The 20397-nt window shown below is 41.5% G+C and overlaps 1 protein-coding gene across 1 annotated transcript in view; it reads right to left on the reverse strand.

Annotated features, from left to right (window-relative positions):
* Positions 1 to 646: 646 nt before the first annotated feature.
* Positions 647 to 20397, reverse strand: part of LOC138118929 (uncharacterized) — an 83617-nt gene continuing 63866 nt past the window's right edge. Inside the window, exons 57-75 of the mRNA XM_069030308.1 lie at positions 20220 to 20360; positions 19098 to 19211; positions 18581 to 18709; positions 17942 to 18103; positions 16111 to 16275; positions 14714 to 15018; positions 14094 to 14170; positions 13363 to 13547; positions 12704 to 12796; positions 12217 to 12421; positions 11115 to 11302; positions 10325 to 10422; positions 9759 to 9943; positions 8506 to 8708; positions 7892 to 8081; positions 7137 to 7246; positions 5147 to 5266; positions 4627 to 4766; positions 647 to 2447 (exon numbers count right to left, since the gene is read on the reverse strand). Coding sequence (XP_068886409.1) covers positions 2432 to 2447; positions 4627 to 4766; positions 5147 to 5266; positions 7137 to 7246; positions 7892 to 8081; positions 8506 to 8708; positions 9759 to 9943; positions 10325 to 10422; positions 11115 to 11302; positions 12217 to 12421; positions 12704 to 12796; positions 13363 to 13547; positions 14094 to 14170; positions 14714 to 15018; positions 16111 to 16275; positions 17942 to 18103; positions 18581 to 18709; positions 19098 to 19211; positions 20220 to 20360 — 2826 coding nt within the window. The 3' untranslated portion in view covers positions 647 to 2431. The remainder of the gene's footprint in view (positions 2448 to 4626; positions 4767 to 5146; positions 5267 to 7136; positions 7247 to 7891; positions 8082 to 8505; positions 8709 to 9758; positions 9944 to 10324; positions 10423 to 11114; positions 11303 to 12216; positions 12422 to 12703; positions 12797 to 13362; positions 13548 to 14093; positions 14171 to 14713; positions 15019 to 16110; positions 16276 to 17941; positions 18104 to 18580; positions 18710 to 19097; positions 19212 to 20219; positions 20361 to 20397) is intronic.

The raw sequence follows: 20397 nt of genomic DNA on the forward strand, positions 1-20397 counted from the left end.
ATTAAAGGTTTTACACAGTTCAGTTGAAGAATCCTGTTACCTGTGACACTGCTGTGGTTGTGGGCAGGTATTGGGTGAACAGCTGTGACAGAGCACTAACCTTTACATTAACAGCAGCAGTCTGGCAGGGAGCAAAGGCACAGCTGCCAGTGCAGAAACATGGAGGTAAGACCTTATTCATGGCAGCTATAAATCAGTGCTAAATTCCAATTATGAACATGATGTGGAACACTTCATTTAACTGTGGGGTTGGTGGGGTTTTTTCTCCCTGGCCCCCAGTGGTGGCTCTGTTAGCCCTGCTCCATGTAAGTGGTGCCTTGTGCATGCCCTGTATGCAGGCAGGTGCCCTGGGTCAGCAGGGTGTCCGGGCTGGCCCATGGGGTCAGCAGGGTGTCCAGGCTGGCCCATGGGGTCAGCAGGGTGTCCGGGCTGGCCCATGGGGTCAGCAGGGTGTCCGGGCTGGCCCATGGGGTCAGCAGGGTGTCCAGGCTGGCCCATAGGGTCAGCAGGGTGTCCGGGCTGGCCCATAGGGTCAGCAGGGTCTCCAGCTGGCTCATGGCTCCAGGGTAGGAGTGGGGCCGGGTCTGGCCCCTGCAGAGCTTCAGGACTTGAGGTGTGTCTGGGGGGCCTGTTCGAGTTCCTGGGGGGCCTGTTCGAGTTCCTGCCTCTGGACTATCTAGACAGGAACTATGCACATCCAGAACCTGGGAACAGCTCAGAGATATGGAACAACTGAGCGAAGTGGCTGTAGTTTAAAATGTTTATTCATAGTTAAATGGCTTCTTTATCACCAGTGTGATAAGTTATATGCAGCTTGTAGGAGACCTGGTATCTGCATCCAGCTCAGTGTTGCTGTCTGCAGTATTTAGTTTAATTCCTGTATTTCTATATTGCTGACTGAGCTCTTCTGAATCCTTTCCTCTACTTGCTGATGTTTTTCTTTGTTCCTGAAGCTGTCACCTCAAGACTTTTCAGAGGTGTTTGGTGTGCTTAGGTGGGCAGTGAAGTGACATTCAGTGACTGGGGAGAAAATAATGTGGTTTTTGAATCAGTAACTGGTATAAATATTCTTTTATACATTATAGAAATATATGAAATATTTTAGGAATATTTCATACAATTCTGGCTTCATTACAAGGATGCAGGTATAAAATTATTAAAGAGGAAGACTTGATTTCTACTGTGTTTTATACAGCACCATCTGATGTGTGTGGGAATCCTGAAAATGGCAGGATTTTTCCTGACTAATGTAGGAATCGTGTTTTAATTTGTATCAAGCTAGAGAGTGAGTGTTCAGAAAGTGAGTGCAGCTGTAAGCAGTGTACAGGAGGCAAGAGGCAGCTGCTGATTTTGTCTATGAGCCATTCAAACCCAGCCAGTTCCAACTCTCCAGGTCAGTACAACTTTGTTACTGCGAATGATCAGTAAAAATGTGCTCCAGCGTAAAAATAAGGCAGTCAAATGTTTATTAGCATGATGTCATAGTTCAGAACACCATTATTTCAATGTTTGCACATTATGCAAAGACATTGGATGGATTTTGCAGTGTTACCTTTTATCAAGGAATAGCTGCATTGCAGGCACTGTGTGGAGAAAGGTAATGCAATTTTTTGATCAAGTGACCTACAGTACAGAAAGTGATTTGACAGATGAGATGGCTGTAACACCTTAATGTTACTTTATGGGTGGGGTGGGTATTGGTCACCTTTTCCCAACACATCAACTGACTGCTGACAAGGGGGTTCTAAAGACACAAAGGGAACGTGTGAAACTGGTGCACAGAAACCAAGAAGGCTGTTTCTCATTTAACAGTGTATACATTAATAAGGGAAAAATCAACCAGGATAAAAAAGAGAAAATTATTAACTGCTTTCCATTATTTAACCATCTTATTTCTATCTTAGCCTTCTTAAGCGTTGGAGCACTTCCTTGGAAAAAAAAAAAAAAAGATGTAACTTTCTCCAGAACCACTGAACAGTGGAGTTTCATTTCTGGAGAAAAAAGAAGTCAGCATCTCTGCTGACTCAAAGCTGATAATGCTGCTTTTACAAAGTAGTCCACTTGTACTAATCTGAGCTGGAAGAGAGCTTGTCTCAGCTTTTCAATGTATTTGTGCTATCCAAGGCTTGTGGAGAGGCAATTTTGCCACTGAATGGGAGAATTCTTTTAGAGTAACTGATACTTTCATGTCCAGTTTGTTTTGGTTGATTATAGTTTCTATACTGAAATAATTGCTCTTACCCTCAGGGGTTCTGGGTGGAAGGCTTTCCTTTTATACTGTATATAGTTTATTATATTTACAGTTAACACTAATGCATTCCCACTTCTATGGTTCTCTCCCTATTCTTGTCTCTAGCTTGTCTACCTAAAATAACTGTTCTGCTTTGGGTGCTGAAAGGGTTCTTCCATCTTCAGGGCTGGTATCTGCTATTCAGAACTGGCTCGAGCTGAAATGAAGAAGAGATGAAGTCCAGGTAAATAAAGTACAAGTCATATGTAATGCAGCCTCTCATTACAATGAAATGCAAAAAAATCTATGAAGGGAAAATAGCATCATATATATTTATGATACCAAAAAACTGTGGGGAAAGTACTCCAGCATTTTTAGATATGGTTTTATCTTAGATCGCTAAACTGAAATAAAGACGTAAGGTTCTCTCATATTTGATAAATTCACATTTAGGAGGAAAAGGGCAGCATTATTTCTAAAGTTTATGAGGTCTGGGTAGTTCAGCTATTCAGTGGAACATCCTTGACAAGCACGAATTTCTAAGAAATAGTGCAAAGGAAATTTCTGCTGACAGCCACTTTCTGTTTTGCTCTCATGACTGTAGCTGGTTATCAGTTACTGTGCGTGAGTAACCCAGCCATTACAGACTCTTTCACTGTGTCAAAACTAATTCTCCCTTAGTTTGGTCTATCCAACTTCCTTCTCTTTAGAGTGTTTACATATTTAGAGACTTAACTCATGTCTTTCCTCAGCCCTTCCATTTTTTCCCCAGGACTGTTCTCAACTCATTCACAATTTAAGTAAAACATGATGTCCAAAACTGGATACATAAAATACGCTAGATAGAGAAGAAGTATTTCTTATCTTAAATATGTTTATTCACATGTACATCCCCAATGTACTTTGCTTCTTTAATAGTGTGTTCTCATTAACTGAGCTTGTGATCTACCTTCATTCCAATCCTTTTCCTCAGAAATGAGATAATGTAAACTAGCAGCATTAGCTGACTTCAGTCATTCAGCTACCAAGCTATTCCAAAACCTTACTGTCTGAATACTGAATATTGTCTGAACACTGAATATTGTGTTGATTCACATTTAACAAAATTTGTCTCTGTATTTCATATTTATATGTTGAGAGCTAAAACCACTCACTGCCTACAAGATGCTACCCAGAAATGTCCTGATCATCTACTGCTTGTTGCAGCATGTGGGAGTGTGATGTGATGCACTTACACATACAGTGAGTGTTCTTTTTCTGGGTTTTTATTTTATGGCAAACAAACCCATCTACAAATACTACTCCCTTCCTCAATGGGTAAGAAATCAGCTAATAGTAAATTTTTAAGGCATACTACAAATGGGTTTGTAGGCACCATTCACTCTTTTGAGATAGTAGTGAGTTTACAAATGCAAATAAATAATGCTTCATTACATATATTAAAAACCCCATCGTCTTTTCATTGCTAAGTCTTAGCAAAGCATGGAGCATAAAAGGAGTAAACGTAAAAGTGCTTCATTTCAAGCAAAAGCATAATTGGCTCTTCTGCATGATCCTGCCATTTATTTGGTGTAAATGTTCCCATTGCAGTCTTGTAAAAGTATGGAAAATATGGTAAGTTACTACTTGGGCAAGAGTATCAATAATGCAACTCCAGTTAGCAGCACACATGGCTCCAGTGCCTTTTGGAGCAGGAACTGTGCTGTTCTGCAGCAATGTGCAGTGCTGCAGTGTGTGCACTTCCACTGAAACGTGAGGCTCTGTAATGAATTTGCACAATAACTACAGGTGTGGGCAAGGATTGTAATAACAAAAATTTGAAGCAAGTGCTATACTGCTCCATTCAGTCTTTTCATCTTCCTTAGCTGTATTCTGGGAATCCACTTAAAACTGCAGTCTGGCTAACAGCTGCGTTAGAACACAAGTATTGATAATCTGGGTATTCTAGGTTGAAAGCATAGACAAATTTCACTATTAGAAGCTGAGAAGTACAAAAATATGTCTGAGTATTTTGTGTCTGTATAATACATATTGTTGTTAATGCGACTCCCAAATGCATTATTCAGACCAAAAAAAGATGGAACCAGAAATAGTATCCAAGAGGAGAAGCTCCTAGGGACATCACACAGTATTCTGCAGGTATCCTTCTGCCTCTTTTACACAGCAGATTGGGACGAAGTAAGAAAGGCAGTACAGAATGTGCAGTGGATGGGCTCTGGTGTGCTGCTGAGTGAACAGCAGGAAGGGGAGGTAGCCAAGAAGCAAGAAGAACATTTCTGGGAATAGAATCAGTTTTGCTCATGGACACAGTCAGATTCATTAGCTTTGTTTTCTCATGTGTTCTTTAATTGCAGACATGGAAGTACTGGAGCAATGCAGTCAGAAATGAAACTTACCACTGTGGAGGGACTTCCACAGGGACAAAATTCTGGTTGCACAAATGAACAAAAGCTGCTGCTACGGTGCAGGCAGCCCCCAAGGCCGGGGAGTCACAGGTGTCCTGTGTACACATGGTGTAGAATGGCTCGGGCTCCACCTGGGCACAAAGGGATGAGTTAGGGGAGCAGGGGGACCTACAGGTAAACGCAGAGGTTTGGGTTGTGTCCCCTCGCCCCTGCCTGCTTAGGGCCATGTTAACCTTTATTCCCTTCCTAACAGTGAGGAGGTTATTTCTGTTTCCATATTCTAGACCCGTATCCTAAAGAGTAGTGTAGTCGTGCCACTACTCTCTGGATGTCAAAAACTTCCCTTTATATTTATGATGATAAAAACACCTTTTTTTCTATCTGGATTGCTGTTTTGATTACTTCTAAAGTTCTCTGCAACTAAACTTCTATATCCTTGCAATGGTTATGTGTCTTCCTTGGAAGAATGACACATAATTAAGACAGTGCTTCTAGCTGAAGTTCTACTTACAACTTTGAAGCAGTTCCTAAGAAGTGAATGTGGTTCTTCAAAAAACACTTTACAGATGTTTTGCTTCGCTGTAATTAGACACGGCTTCTCTTTCTTCGGTGCAAGACTGCACTTGTTCACCTGAGAAAACAATTACTGAAGTTAGTGGATTTGGGGGTTTTTTTGCATACATCAGGGTAGGACAAGTTCTTCAGGTATCCAGTGTGAGCTGGTTTGAAGAAAGATATGGGCAGCTCAGTACCATGCTCTAATGTTTATTGTTCATTACTGTTGAGAGGCACTTTGCAGATTAGACTTTGTTTCCTTTTCCTATTGATTCTGTTACTCGCTGAAGGATTGTGCTGTGTAGTTGCTGACATAGAAGGCCGTTAGCTAGTTCTCTTTTATGTAGATCTGACAGGTCAAAGTTGTGCTTTTACCAGATCCTTCTAATGGAGAAAAAAACTTCAGATCCTTGTTGGGTTAGTCAAAGGCTTTAAAAAAACCCAACAAAACTACACCACCAAAAAGTTTTAAGCAAGTGTAAATTGTAGTTACTTTAGTTACTAAGGAAAATGAACTGGCCGTTTAATCTGTGTAACCCTCATCCTGCAGAAGTGAGACACTCAGTCCCCTTCTGTTGTGCAGCCCTGGCCTTGTGATGGTGGAGCTCTGCTGATGTCCTTTGCAAGGTCACTGTGTGACAAAGGCTGTGATAAAGCTCCTAGGAGCCACTCAGAGTTTACAGTTCAGTGTAAACCCTTCCAATCAGTAGTGCAAGTGCAGCCATTCTGCCCCTAACAAGGGGCACTGGGGACTGCCCTGCTTCTTTATGACACTAAATTTGTTATGTATTGCTTTTAATTATTTTGTTCGATGTCTCTGGGGAGTTTTGCATTTTTAGGAATATATTAGAAATTAATATTTCTAGCAATTAAGAAAATTGTGCCTATGGTCAGTCACATTGTGATCCTGCCTCATTATTAACATAAACATAGGCTGAAAGCTCATTAACTGTATCTCTGCAACAGCAAGAAGTAGTACAAGATACTTGAAGCAATTCTCTCTTTTACAGTAAAGTACTGACATAAAGCAGAAAATGAGATTTCTGTTCCCAGAATTCTGACATCTTCTGTGAAACAGGATAAATGGAACAGTCACAAAATCTTTGTGGTAATAAGATGCTGCTTCCTTTTCTTTTTGGTAATAGATTTGTATAAGGGATTTAGAGGATCCTGTCACCATGGCTTGAGAGCATGTTAAGGCTACTTCTCTTGGTTGCATTCACAAATGGTTCTGTACAACTGCATGTTTGTGTATTTAGATTGTTTTCAGCTGATGACAGAGTACATGAAGTAAGCAGAGGTATAATGCTACTGGTATAAAATTGTTACAGCAAAACATTTATTTATGGGAGTTAGAGGAAGTCTTTTTATGCAAGTCAGTAATTGACAGCAGCAGCTAACCTTCCAAAAAAGTCTGAATACTTAGTGATGTGGGGATGGAGAGCAAATTTACTAGTTACTTGTTTCTAAAGTTTTGTTTTTGATCAGATGTAAAGCAGGAAGAACAAAGAAAATTAAGAGGCTCAACATACCCAGCTAGAACTAACAGCTCTAAAGAAAACTTCAAATTGTGGCCTGAGTGATGAACATACAGATTTGGCCGAGACCTGATAGCACCTGTCCCTGCATTCCAGGAAGAGGTGCTCTGATGTTTTCCTCCTTAAAGATACTTGGCTCCAACTTTAGTTTCTTGTAAAAGCAGCAGCAGGAGCCACCTCTATGTTTTACCTTACCACCTAGGCCAAAAATATTCAATGCCTATTTATGGGGAATTCTTGAACAGTTTTTAGCAAATATGTGCAACCTTTCCCCTGGTTAGACACAAAACAATACAGTGTGCTGCTGTTTTCACTGTCGAGCTTTAGTTCATCTAAGCCAACGCAGTGTGTCAGACATTGCCCTCTGTGCTCAGCAGCTCTGCACACAGAAGCCCCTCAGTTCATTACCTGCCAGCTGTGTGTGAACTCCTGCACATTGTCAGTGAAGGAACCATTAGGCACCATCCATTCGTTTCCAGCTTCATTATCGTTGGTACCAAAAAGCCCAGCTGAAATACCTGGGAGGAAATTAAAATGGAATAAAATAGGAGTTGTCCAGAGTAGGTGCAGGAAAATTACAGCAGCTGTCTCTGGGCTCTGATTATTTTGTCCAGCAGGGCTCAGCTCTAGTGTGGAAGAGGGGAAGCTGCCCAGCCTGCATTGCCATCTCATGTCTCAGCTGGTCATGGGCTTCTCCTGAGCATACCAAGACATCAGATCCATTCTCTGGTGATCTTTGGGGGGTGAGTTTTAGAATAGTGTGGGGTACATGGATAGGAATGCATTCAAAGTGTATCAAAAAGCCTGTGAGGTTTTGGACCTCCCTCTGGTAGCTGTCTTGCAGGTCTGACAAGCTAAGCCTGCTCTAGAGCAGATTTCTCAGCTGGGGTTTGGGGCTGGGCTGACTGCAGTACCTCTGCCTCTGCTTTCTGTCTGCTTTATTGCATTGAATCAACAGTAAAATAGAACTTGTTGTTCTTACTGGAATGGTGCATTCCATGCTCTAGATGGCAATTACTGGGAATGCCTAGGGCCATTTCCACGGTGTGTATAAATGAAGAGGGGAAGAACAAGTGAAGGACTGCAGAGATGCTGGTACTACTGATCATACAGATAATTCAGAGATAGCAAAAATTATGAACAGCGGTATGATTGATACTCACCGTGGTGCCACCCAGCCAGAGTGACAGTACAGAGATCATACTGAAAGTCACAAGAAACAGAAACTCCTTTGTGATCAGATATTTCTATTTTGTTGGTTCCTCGCCTTGAATTCATGGTACTGTTTTCAAGGGATTGATCCAGTACTTGGCAGTTCTCTTCCGTAAAGGAGAAGTTATACATCTTGGATATCTGTTTTAAAATGAAAATGCAATTTCAAATCTGTCATAGTGTAAGTTCAGTCACAGGCAAACACAGTCTGGATTTGCATGTGGGATGAGGCCAACTTAGTCCAGAATTACGGGAATAAGAACGGGGTTGTGTTAAACTTCTGAAAGAGCAGAAAGTGTAAAGCTTCCCTCACTGCCATTCTTTTAGGCCATGTCAGAGGAAAGTTGAAAAGTTACTTTCATACACAGAGAGCAAAGAGGCAGCCCTTGAGTTAAGGGTTTTGCTTTGAAGAGGTATTTTCTTTTTAAGAAGTGGTTACTTTAAAGCCCTTGTCTGAGAGTGCTTCTGATCTATGTTTTGAGAATTAATATTTTAAAAACTTCTTTTTTGTCAGTTGAAGAAAATTTCTGCCAAAAATAAAAAATGGTTGATTTGCTCTTCCTACCTTTAGTCGTGGGTAGATACTCATCACAGTCCGGTTCATCTCCACATACAGCGATCTTGAGTTCCTAGTTTCCTCATTTAGTATTACAGTGAAAGAATTGTGAACAAAATCCTTGGCAAGAAGTACACTGCACTTTGATGCCAAATCATACATTTTTCCATCAAAAGTCACAAGATGCTTGGTCCCCACTAACATAGCATGATCTGGAGAATGGCATTTCAGAAGAAACATCAGTGAGTTTTCCACAGAGCAGTAAATGCTGTGCAAACTGCAAGACACACAGCTTCTTGCTGGCATACTCTTAAAATAATTTCTCAACTTATTATTACACTGACATTACTACACTTACATTTTAATTAGTTACACTGTAGTTGCTCTGCAACAAAACTTTCTCAGAAACAAAGTCATTTCATTATTTATTTTTTGTTATAGATTTACCTGAGTGCTGTAAAACTTCGATAAACTTGAATTAGGATTCAAAGCTCATCTTGATTTATCATTATACGACTTGATAGTCATATTTATAAACACACACACTATACCTTCTTATGCAGAAAACACAAGAATATTGTCTCCAAAAACGACCCTTCCAAACCAGTGCATCAAACAGCTGCAGTCCAGGAAACCCTGCTGATCATCACTCCCCTGATTTGGGCACTAGGACCTACTCTCACAGCCTGCTGTTGTGTCTCTGTCTATGGGGAGGAAACCATTAAAAAGGGTTTTCTGCAAAAGCCATTCTCTTTAAGGGACAGTTGGGACTATTAGTTCATTCCTTTAGCATTTAGCAATAATTTTATAGGCAATACTGTCTCTGAAGTTTTGGTAGGGCTGAGCTTGCTCATCCTAGAGGCAGCAGAGGTGAAGGCACCAGTTTCCAAGCCTCTCTGCCAGGACACAGAGCCAACAGGTATGACTGGCACTGAACCGTAGTATCAACTCACAGGAGCATATGGATAAGGCAGATAAATGACACCTGCTGATTTTTAGTCTTGAGAGTAGAAGTGTAAGAAGTTGCAAAATTTGCATGAATATTAAGTAGAGCAGTGTTACTGCATGTCAGCTTTGCCCAGAGTGTTGATCTCACACATACCATCACTGTCTTACAAGAAAGACTATGTAAGTTTATCGGAAAATTATTAATTAATAACCATCTCTATGTAAACTACTATTCCAAATACGATTTTTAAAATAAAGAATTAAGTGGAAATAGACCCAGGTACAAAACAAAGCAGCACTTTGAAAGGGCTTACGTTCAAAGGGGCTCTCCATCATCCTCCGTTTGAATCTATAGTACTCTGCAAGGATGTTGAGATTGTAGAGGTCTTGCAGAGGCCTCATTAGTTTTTCTCCAATGAGGTAAGTAGTAACATTTGCCAGCTGCAGGGACAGGTCTGCTTTAGGCAGTACTGGCAGTTTTCCTGCCACGGAACAGTTCCTGTAGAATATGAAGAGAACACCCCTTACCTGCTGAACTGATTAAATGCTACTGCTTTATTATTAGAAATGTGGAAGTGAAATATTCATAAGAACTGTAGTCTGCTTAGAAGAGCAAACCACAACCCTACTCTGGCCAAGAGCTCCACTGCCCCAGGCCATCTCAGGCCACTTAACAGCTACTGATAGCCTGTTTGCTGCCCAGTTGGGCCTGGCAGCCAACAGAAATAAACATTAGGATGTGATGTGCCCAAAGCAAAGAGTGGTTGGATGGCTGTCCAGAACCCTCAGCTGCAGACTGACAGGAAGACTAACTGTGCACATATCCATTTAGAACACTGCCCAGAGCAGGGATCCTGCAAAAACACCAGTTACCAGTTACCTGGGTGAAAAACTGTACAGGTTCAGCAGGGGCTTCCGAATCTTGCTCACAGCTCTGGAAAACATGGCCTCTGCCCACCTGAGCACCTGCTGTGTAGCCTGTTGGAGAGTCAAGAGATTATAAAACAAATTTCAGTATGGCTTCAGGGCAGGGTCAGTACTTGCAGGTGAGTTTTAAATAAATGTGAAATTACACTTTAGTCTCTCTTGCATTTGTCATCTGCCCGCCAGCATCTTGTCATATAGAGGTTAATATCCAGAGGACAGACTCTAGTCACAACACCAACAAATAATGGACAGAAATATATTCTTCCCAAATAACATTACTTAAAGTATACCAATGCTTCACTAAGTTAACATGCTTCAGTAGCTTGGAAAAGACTGGTATCTTTATTAATATCAACTGGCCTCATGATATATCTTTTTTGCTTTTCATTTCAACTAGAAGAGCCCAGATTTATTTGTACAGTTTATTGGAATCACAATTCCTCCTCTCTGTTGAAGCAAAGTAAAAGCTACATGGATGACAGATTACTGCTACTGTGATTTCAACCAGAACTAGTAAAACAACCTCTCCTCTAGCTGGAAAAGTACTCTTTGAAAGCAGGGACAAATATTGCAAGAACAGTAAATCAGCTGTGCACAGGCTTATTATGTGGCAAGATAACTACACTATTTCCATAAACAAAAATAGTTAACTGTTTCTGTGTAGCCATAGCTCAAATCTGAGACTTAAATTTGTGGGCCTTGTCTTTCAAACCATTAAAAATGGAGAACTGAGTTATACCAACCATATCCAAGCCTGCTTTCACAACCTTTAATGCCACCTGGATTGATTCCATTAGCCACACATCTTTTAAAATCTTGGGCAAGAAAGCCTGGATTTTCTTCATGTGCTCTTCTGTCTTCTCTTTCCAGACTTCATCCAGTGGCTTCAAGGTTACATCATAGTAGGCGTCCTTCAAAGTTGTTAATGGCTCTGAAGCAAACACATTAAAATGAGACAAACCTTTCCTGGATTGGTACAAAGTGGCTGTTTGCTTGTTTGTTTCCACCCAATTTCCAGCATAAGTGCAGGAGGGGCACAGAAAAATGGAACAGGCAGCTGTGTTTCCATGGCAGTCGGGCACATTGCACAACTGTGAACTGAAAGAGGCATTTAGCTCTAACCCTGACCCCCTTACAAATACATTGCTGCTGTCCAAAAGGAATATAAGGGATGCTCTGCAATGTGCCTCCATCAGAGCTGTACTGCACAAACTGCACCTGCTGAGCAACAGGACAGTTTGGTCACAACTGATTTCAAGCATGGTATATCAACTAAATCCAGCCTTTGAGTGGGAAGTGCCTGAAGCTAAGTGGCTCAAAACGAGTTTTTACTCTTGTGAGAAATGAAGGCTTTTGCAGCTAAATTCCAGCTGACCACCTTTCTCAAAGGTTTCCATATGGGCCATAGTCCTTCTGAACAGTGAATTAGTGGCTACTGGATAGGCTTGGAAAAAAACATCAAGTGAAATCCGATTAGTACAAGCATTAAAAATTCAAGGATGGATATGAACAGCCCTTTGGGAGGAAAGGCTTGCCAGGGAACTGTTAGCAGAAATACTTCAGCTTGGGAATTAAGGGCTCTGTTCTCATCGTGTTGAACTCAGCCTCCTATGACCAAGAAAAAGCCTCACCACTGATTTCATTAGAAAGGTGCTCTCAGAGAGCCTTTTTAGATCTTATTGCATCAAGGCTCACACTCTGTACACTGAGAGCCAAGGTCAGCACTTTTTCCTAGATCAAAACAGAAAACCTTGTGCTGTTCAGTATGTTTCATGGTTTACAGTCAAGTTTGGTTTGCCCTGCACTGACATTGCCCCTATTCTTGCTTTGCACTGTTTTGCTTACTTTGTAATTCATTCAGCATTTGCTGGACAATGTCTTGAATTTTCTCCAGATAAAGTGGGATCTTTCTTCTCAGAACGTGCCCAATGCCACTTTGCTTCCACGCCTGGGTGACAGCTCTACCCACACTGTGCAGGAATGCTGCTGCCCTTTGCAAGGCCGCTGAAGGCCAGCCAGCTGCTTCAGACAGGAAACCAATATGCTGCACCTACAGTGGTTCCAAAAAAGAAGCAATTTCAAAACACACAGTGATCTCAAGCAAAGCTTTAACTTCATTGCAAGGCAATTCTCGCTCCACAGTGTTGGTGCCGAGATACAGGAACTCCACCATAAAACATGCCTTTTGTCTCTGTATGAGTTACAGGTCAGCACAGGAGTAATCATTGAAATGTTTGAGCAAAACAAAACAGCCACAGGCAATATAACGATGTTTAATTAACACTGCATGAACACTTCATGGTGTTTTCACAGATCATGTACAGATACTTACTGATCTCCTGAATCTCCACAGGTTTCCATCAAACTTCTTTATCTTCTCTATCAGTTTGGCTTTCAAAAGGCTCCCAATTTCATTAAGCTTGTTCTGTGAGAAGATTGTTAAAACCTTGAATTCATTACTTAAAATTGCTTGTGCTGGATCCAAATCATTCAAAGTTTGTACTAGTTTAAATGCCAGTAAACAGCCACAGTAGCCTCATCCTAGGGGAAACAACTTCTGCATTATTCAGTGGATAGACATGGGAACAGAAAAGTCAAACCATGAAAAGCAAAAAGCAACCCCCAAACAGAGAGTATGTGAAACCCTATTAAAAGTGAAAGCACATTCAGGATTCTAATCATTAGTTTTGTAACCAACACGCTGAGCAGTTTCTGCTGCTCTCACTTTATTTCCTTACCCTCCTCAGAGGACCCACCCTTCAGAAGAGGGTCCTGTATTTTCTATCTCTAGGCATGGCTGAACTTCTTAATTCTCACCATGGTAACTTTTCACATCAACGTGAAAATAATTTAAAAATTGCATTAATTTTTCCTGGTTACTCACCAAGATTCACACCTGAAGCCTACATGGAAGGTGCTCCACCAAAATGACAAAATCAAATAATATTCTGAGAAAATCACGCTGCAGTTAACAGCCACTCAAGGTCTCACCTCAGCCTTAAGAACTGGATCTCCACATCCATGCGCTAGAAAACTCAAGCTTCCATTAGCGGCTGCTAGAGTCACTTGTCCCACGTTTTCCTGCCTTTCACCATTGATGCTGAGATAGGTGTTAATGACAGCCATCTGTTGCCCATCAGAACAAGCACTGACTTCCATTCCTTCTTCCAAATCCCCTTAGGAAATGAAAAGAGAGCACTTCATTTACAGGAACAACGCTGACAGGCATTGTTTCAAAGCCAGCTTTTAATTACTTAGGTGATCAGTCAGAATTGGAGTGTGTTAGGTGTGGAGGAAAAAACCCAAAACACAAGAGACAAACAGGAGAAAATTAGATCAGTGTCGGGGTCTGATCTGCCTCTTCTGTGTGGCTTGTGAATGAATGACAAATACAGATTCGCTATTGCAAAGGAAGCACTGGATTAATGTAAATCTAAATCTCTCAGTCACACTGGTTTACAGGCCTTTTTTCTACTTTAGTCTTCACTGTCCCTTGTTGCAGATGTTTCAAAATTGCCCAGCCCTTAAATGAAGGCCTGTCAGTTCCACCCAGCACACACACAAGTGATTTCTACAGAAGCACTGATGAGCATAAACAAATGGTTGGCAAAGTGCACACAGAATCTGGGTTGAGAGAGCTGAGTTGAGTCATTTCTACAAACTTCTGACTTCAGTGATTCACAAACTAATGGTCCTAATCTCAAAAACATCATAGCACTTACAGGTGAAAACATAAACATGAGAGAAACTCCCCCGCAGAAGTGTGGGATGGCAAATCCGTAAGTGAAACAAGGGCTGGGATTGTCAGCAACACGAGTTTGAGACAACTGGGATGCCACCAAATCTACTTGGTTTGCACTCAGCTGTAATGTAGCTGAAATGTGGATGAGCTCCACCTCTTGCAGCTCATTTCACCTAACTCACTAACACTAATTAGGCACAACTTGAACCAACAGCCGTTTTTACCTCTCTGTTGTCAGTCAGAGCTGACTGCTGTGAGACCATCCCCTGCAGCCAGTGGTTGCACACATCCCACTTCACACATCCCAGCTGTTCCAGCATGTGCTACAGTCAGTCTTTGGAGGTGCCTCCTCTCATTTCCTTTATTGAATTTGGAATGTAATGATTGTCTTAAGGCATACAACTTTAAGATGGTTAAACCAAGAGGAAATTAATCCTATCTTTTGTTACCATCTATTGCAATAATATGAAAGTGTCTCCCAAACTGACCTGTGTAACAGATTTTAAGCTTCAGCTTTTCTTTATCTGAAAGACCATAGCTTGAATGAACTGAGCTAGCTCAGCACTAGAGACAGGGCCTTTCTTCCTGTCTCTTCATAGCAATGACACACATAGCTGGGAGTCACAGAATAGCTCCAGTTGGAAGGGATGCATAAGGATCATCATGTCCAGCTCTCTGCTCTTTGCAGGATGACCTAAAACAGTCCTGTGGCTGACAGCATTGTCAGTGAGATACGTACCTTTCAGATAGCCCATGTAGTACTGAAAACACTCCTTGCCTTTTGAAGCAGCTATTTTTACTTTCTCTTCCTGATCAATAATCCCCTCCACCAGGATTTGGCTCCGGACAGATGAGGAAGCAGCAGTTCCTGTCAGGCCTAGCGAAATATCTTCAAAGGCTCTTAACTGCAGCCATAAAGGAAAAACATTTATTCAAAGCCACCATACAGAATTAATGACCGTTCAGAGATGGTGCTCAAATGTCTGTGCTTCCCACAAAAGGGTAAGTGGTGAGGGAAGTGTTTCCCAATGCTTGTGCACTATGCTGGAGTTACACTAAGAGAGGCACAAGCATCAGAGTGACTGGCCCAGGAGCTGAATAACTGGATAGCACGAGGCTTGTGGACAAATTTTTAATGAAAGCAATGAAAGAAATATAATGTCCCAGTCAGCTTTCTGTGAGGTTGCTAATTTGTGCCGTTTATTCCAAAACACAGAATAAAGCAAGCTCATGCAGAGCAGCTGATACTTGTTTCACCTCCCTCCTCTCTAAAGAGAGAGAGATGGAAAAATAATTTAGTATTTGTTACTGATTAAGTCATCATAATAATTTTGTTAGGGGGTGGTCTATTGTCTCAGTTAGTGCCTGACTACCCACATTCCTGCTAATGAAGAGTTTGGATGGTGCTGACCCCGTTAGTTTTCTGCCTCACTCTGTTGTCTCCATCTGCCTCTCCACCATATTGATTTCACAGGAAATTAAAAACAAATGCAAAATGGGGGGGGAGGGGGGTAGAGAAAAAGGAAGATATTTTTCTCAGAATGAGCATCATATGAGCTGTTCTGTGCCTTTTTTAGTTCTTTTTTTGCCAGTTCTTTTTTCTGGCAAATGATGCTTTGTGTAAGCATTGTATTTTGTTTCCCTCTTTCTTCTGACAAGGTGAAAACCCCATACCTCACACAACAGAGCAGTTACGCTGAAGGGGAGTTATAACAGCACACAGCCTCTTAAAATTGATGCACTCCACTAGAAACACGCTTACTTTATTTGTGACAGCTCTGCAGAGACCTAATGTTGCTGCTTTCCTTTGTATGTCGGTCACACCACATGGACACTGCCTAACTGCTGCTTTAGAGACAGCACTAAAGAAACCAGGAGTGTTTTGTGTTGCCTGCTGGTTTACAGTCACTGCCTGCACCTGATCCGTTTGGGAGATAGATGGCAGCAGGCCTTTAAAAACCAAACCCCAGTGCAAGTAAAATAAAATAGAAACTCACTTCAATTTCCAAAGAATAGTTCTTCACATCAGCAGTGCTCTGATTCTTTATGGATACTCCAATCAACCCTTCATCTCTCCCGTGACCAGCAAGGTGGAATCTGCCCTCTGACTGCAAAATGATGTCATCTTTGTTGAGCTGGTGCTTTCCAGATAAAACAATTACCTAAGTATGCACAAAAAAGGTGTTAAAGATTCCAAATTCTTCCAAACAAATGGGCTCTACTTTGAGTACTGAGAAGTTGTACAGTGACAACATTCTCAGGAAATTACAGCACAACAAAACTTGTAGTTTCAGAAACCAGCACATCCTCCTGCTCCTCACAGCACTATCTTCATTACAGCTTCAGTTTCTGTGCTATAACAAAGCATGTTCTGTGATTACAGCTGAAGACCTGAGGAACAGTTGCAAGAGAACTGTATTTTGTTAAAATGTCCAATGTTTTTGCTCCTACATTTCTCAGCTACTCTAGCCAGACATTTTGATAAAGTTGGGGGTGCATGGGAGGTGAGGTGAATATTGTCCTGGTTTCAACTGGGATAGAGTTAATTTCTTCTCAATAGCTGGTACAGTGCTGAGTTTTGGATTTGGAATGGGAATGGGGTTGGTTATACACAGATATTTTGTGTTTTGTTCAGTTGTGTTTATCCTAAGTCAAGGAGACTTTGATGTGTGTTTGTCTCCTGCTCTGCCAGTGAGGAGGTGCACAAAAGCACAGCTGGGACAGGTGACCCAACCTGGCCAAAGGTATATCCCACACCACAGAATATCATGTCCAGTACATAAACTGGGGGGAGTTACCCAGAAGGGGCAAATCTGGGTTTGGGAAGGGGGGTCTGGCATCAGGCAGCAGGTGATGAGCAATTGTGTTGTGCATCACTTTGTTTAGTGTTTTTCCTTTTTGTTATTACTACTACTACTACTGGTATTATTATTGGAATTTAGTTAATTTTCAATTATTAAACTGTTCTTATCTCAACATACAAGTTTCACTTTTGATTGTCCTCCCCATTCCACAGGGAGGGGAGAGAGAGAGAGGGGGTTGTGTGAGTGTCCGTGGTGCTTAATTTCCAGCTGGGCCTAAACCATGATGCCTTTGAAGAGGTGGTCCAAAAATACAGAGGCACCTGCTTTTGGAGTGACTTGCATATACATTCTTTACATTATAGACAGGTCCTATCACACCTTGGTCTGGGAGAAAGTTTTCCTGTTGCTGACAAAGTGTGACCTGCTCTGACAGTAAATAAGGAAACCAAGATGTGTTTCAGCCACTGGAAACTCAAGAGAAACATTTATTGCAAGTTCCAAGTTCTGTGTTTGTTGTGAGTCTCTACAAGCATCTCTAAGGTCCAGCATGCACCTAAGGAAGATCATAGATGGGCCTTCAGTTTATGTGTGTAATAGAAAAATAAGGTTATGTTACAGTTCAAAAATCCATCAGCTACCAGCAGAGCAATCATAAAAACCAGCAAACTTTTACCCACGGGGAAGGAAAGCACTTTTACTCCTCTCTAGTTTTCTTTTTGATCACTTATGAGCCTGTTTTGGTATTGTCCAGAAACGTGAAATTAAAAGACTTCTGAAAAAGGAAGAGGAAAGAAAGAACATGGAGGAAGTGAGGTTTACAACCATAAAAGGACCTATAGAATACACTACAGTGGCAAACAGAACCTTTCTGCCTCAGTCCATCAAAAGACACTGTTTATTTATTTGTTTAAGTTACAGAAGTATGGTAATTCTTGTGAAGAGTTGCAGCTGAGGAAAACTAAGTCTCCAAATGAGTAATTACATTTAAAGTGAAGCAAGTTCAATGTGTTTATGTCAGACTTACATTTGGAAGGTCACAGAACTCAAAGCTTGTATAGTAATCCAGGCAAGAGCAGTAGTTTGTTTCTATTTTACCCAGAATCTTCTGTTTGGTACATGGGGTCAGGAAAATATTTTCCAGAGCAGCTTCTAACTGAAACTTATCAGGATACAAGAGTTGATTTCTCTGCAATGAACCAAGAAAACAAAGTTAAAAGATGACAGCAGGATCTTAGACACTCCTTGGAACCACTCATCCCATCCCCAGGATGGCTTTTGTTATTCCAGTAGCTTCAGGATTTTAATGTAACATTTCCAAAACATAACATTTCCACTTGACAATGTTTTGGCTTATCAGCCTTGTTACCGGTCCCTGTCCTACAAGTTTTGCAAATTTAGTGCACAGGTGAGGCCTCTAGTTTGTAAGAACCCTTTCTTAACTATGCTCCATTTAGCTTTCTTCCTGTGTAGAGAGATATGTAAAAGGTAAAGTGAAGTAATGGTATCTCACCAAAAATGGTGCTCTACAGAAGCTCTCTTAAAATCCACTCAACATTACCTCTAAAATCAAAATAATTTCTCATCTACTGAGAACAGCTTCCATGAAAATGGTGAGTCAACAGATACAAATATCTGTCAGATACAAATAACTGCCTTCTCTTACCTCATATGTGAAATTGTGTTTGAATTTTTTGTCATCCCAGTTCAGATCTAGGTATTCATTAAACAATGTAGGTCTTTGCTCTAGAGACCCACATGCATGCAGGTGTTCCATGCTTACTATTCTCTGAAGCTGGAAAAGTGGAAAAAATTGACACATATAAGTAATTTTTTAAAAGAAGTATTCAGTATATCCTAGGGCAGTAGGTTTCCTGGACAAAAACACACCCTGTGAGAACCCCTGGATGGTCTATACCCATAAAACACTGCTTCAGTCTCTCCCAAGAAACCTAAGGGGCTGACAGTTCTGTGCTCAGGGAAAGCTGCTGCCCAAGTACAACCATGTCTGACAACATGAAACAGAATTTTTCACAGGGTTTATTTTTCTTCCTCTGAGACACAAAATGGTTGACTTCAAGGCTTTCATATGGTAACAAGTACAGAAAAAAAAAGTCAGTCTGTGAGGATTGAACACAGGAATTTGGCTACACTCATCCATTCCAAGGCTGCAAGACTCATACCTGACCTGCAGTGAGTGTCACACAGCCACCCCAGGCAGTGATGTCCATCCTGGATTTATCCTCCAGGCTCAGCCGGAGGTGAGCAGGCTGTCCAGCATTTCCTGAGACCTGCAGCTGAAAGCAGAGAAAGATTTGTCCAGCAGCAAGACTAGAACCAGCAGAATGACCCCCATCCAGTGGAAGAAAACAGAGCCACAGTGAAAGCTGTGACAGATCCGTCAGTGGAAATCTGTGGCCTGGAAGCTCCAAACCTGAGAAAAACACAGGGAAGCTACACTTCCACAACCAAGGCCATGGAAGGCTTTTGTTACCCTCTCTGGAAGCTGCCTGGGGTCTGTCATGCAAAGCAATTAATGGCACAACTGCAATAATGACCCTACAAGAGAATTTATTCCTCTGAATACGATTCTGGAACCATCCTGAGTATTTTGCAAACACCCCTGAGCACCAAAGGGCTTCAGATGAACAAACACTGCACAGCTGGCACAGCTTATTGCTGAAAGTCTTCAGCCTCAGCAGCTGCAATGACCCACACAGTGCAGTCAGATGGAAATTATACTGTAGTATTTGATCTTGAAGGATGGTTTGTGGAGTTCCTCCTCCTCTTTTTCCCTATATGTGCTTTGCAAGTGCACTTCACAACTATATTTTAAAGCCTTTCTAGCCTTGTACATTTTCACATTTGTGTTGCAATTTCCTCTACAATCCAAAAATTTACATTTTCTTCACAGGGGTATCAAAGGGTTTCTGGTTTGGTTTTGTTGTGGGGTTTTTGTTGTTGTTGTTGTTGTTTTTCTTGTGTGTGCAAACTAGGAGTTTGTTCATTGCTTTATGGACCAAAATTTGCCTAATTTTCATTGCTTGGCTGGTTCCTGTGCACTTCTGGGTTCCTCCCATCCAAAATGGGTCAATGCTGAAAGTGCAAGACTGTCAGATAGGAACAGTTATACTTAAAAAAGGAAACAGTGCTGGTGGTTTGGACACAAGGCAATAACAGCCCTTGGTGCTCTTTACATTTTTCAGGATGATATCTGGTTCTGCAATTCTCAGGGGTGAAAGGCACACTCACAGTAAATGCAGCATCACAGCTGTGTATTTTGCAGCTCAGTCTCACGATCTCACCTGCTGGTTGTACTTTCTGCCCCTTCTTTCCGACAGAGAATGCACCTCCAGTTGCTTCAGAGTGTAATTAAATGGGTGCACAGCAGTGGCTCTGTAGCTTGTCCAGTGTCTTCCAAACTTCAGAGAAGATGACACTGATATCTGATCAATATCAACAAATGGAAAAGGAACTTGTGAA

The sequence above is a fragment of the Aphelocoma coerulescens genome, chromosome 14 (genome assembly GCF_041296385.1).
Source record: "Aphelocoma coerulescens isolate FSJ_1873_10779 chromosome 14, UR_Acoe_1.0, whole genome shotgun sequence".
Lineage (NCBI taxonomy): Eukaryota > Metazoa > Chordata > Aves > Passeriformes > Corvidae > Aphelocoma > Aphelocoma coerulescens.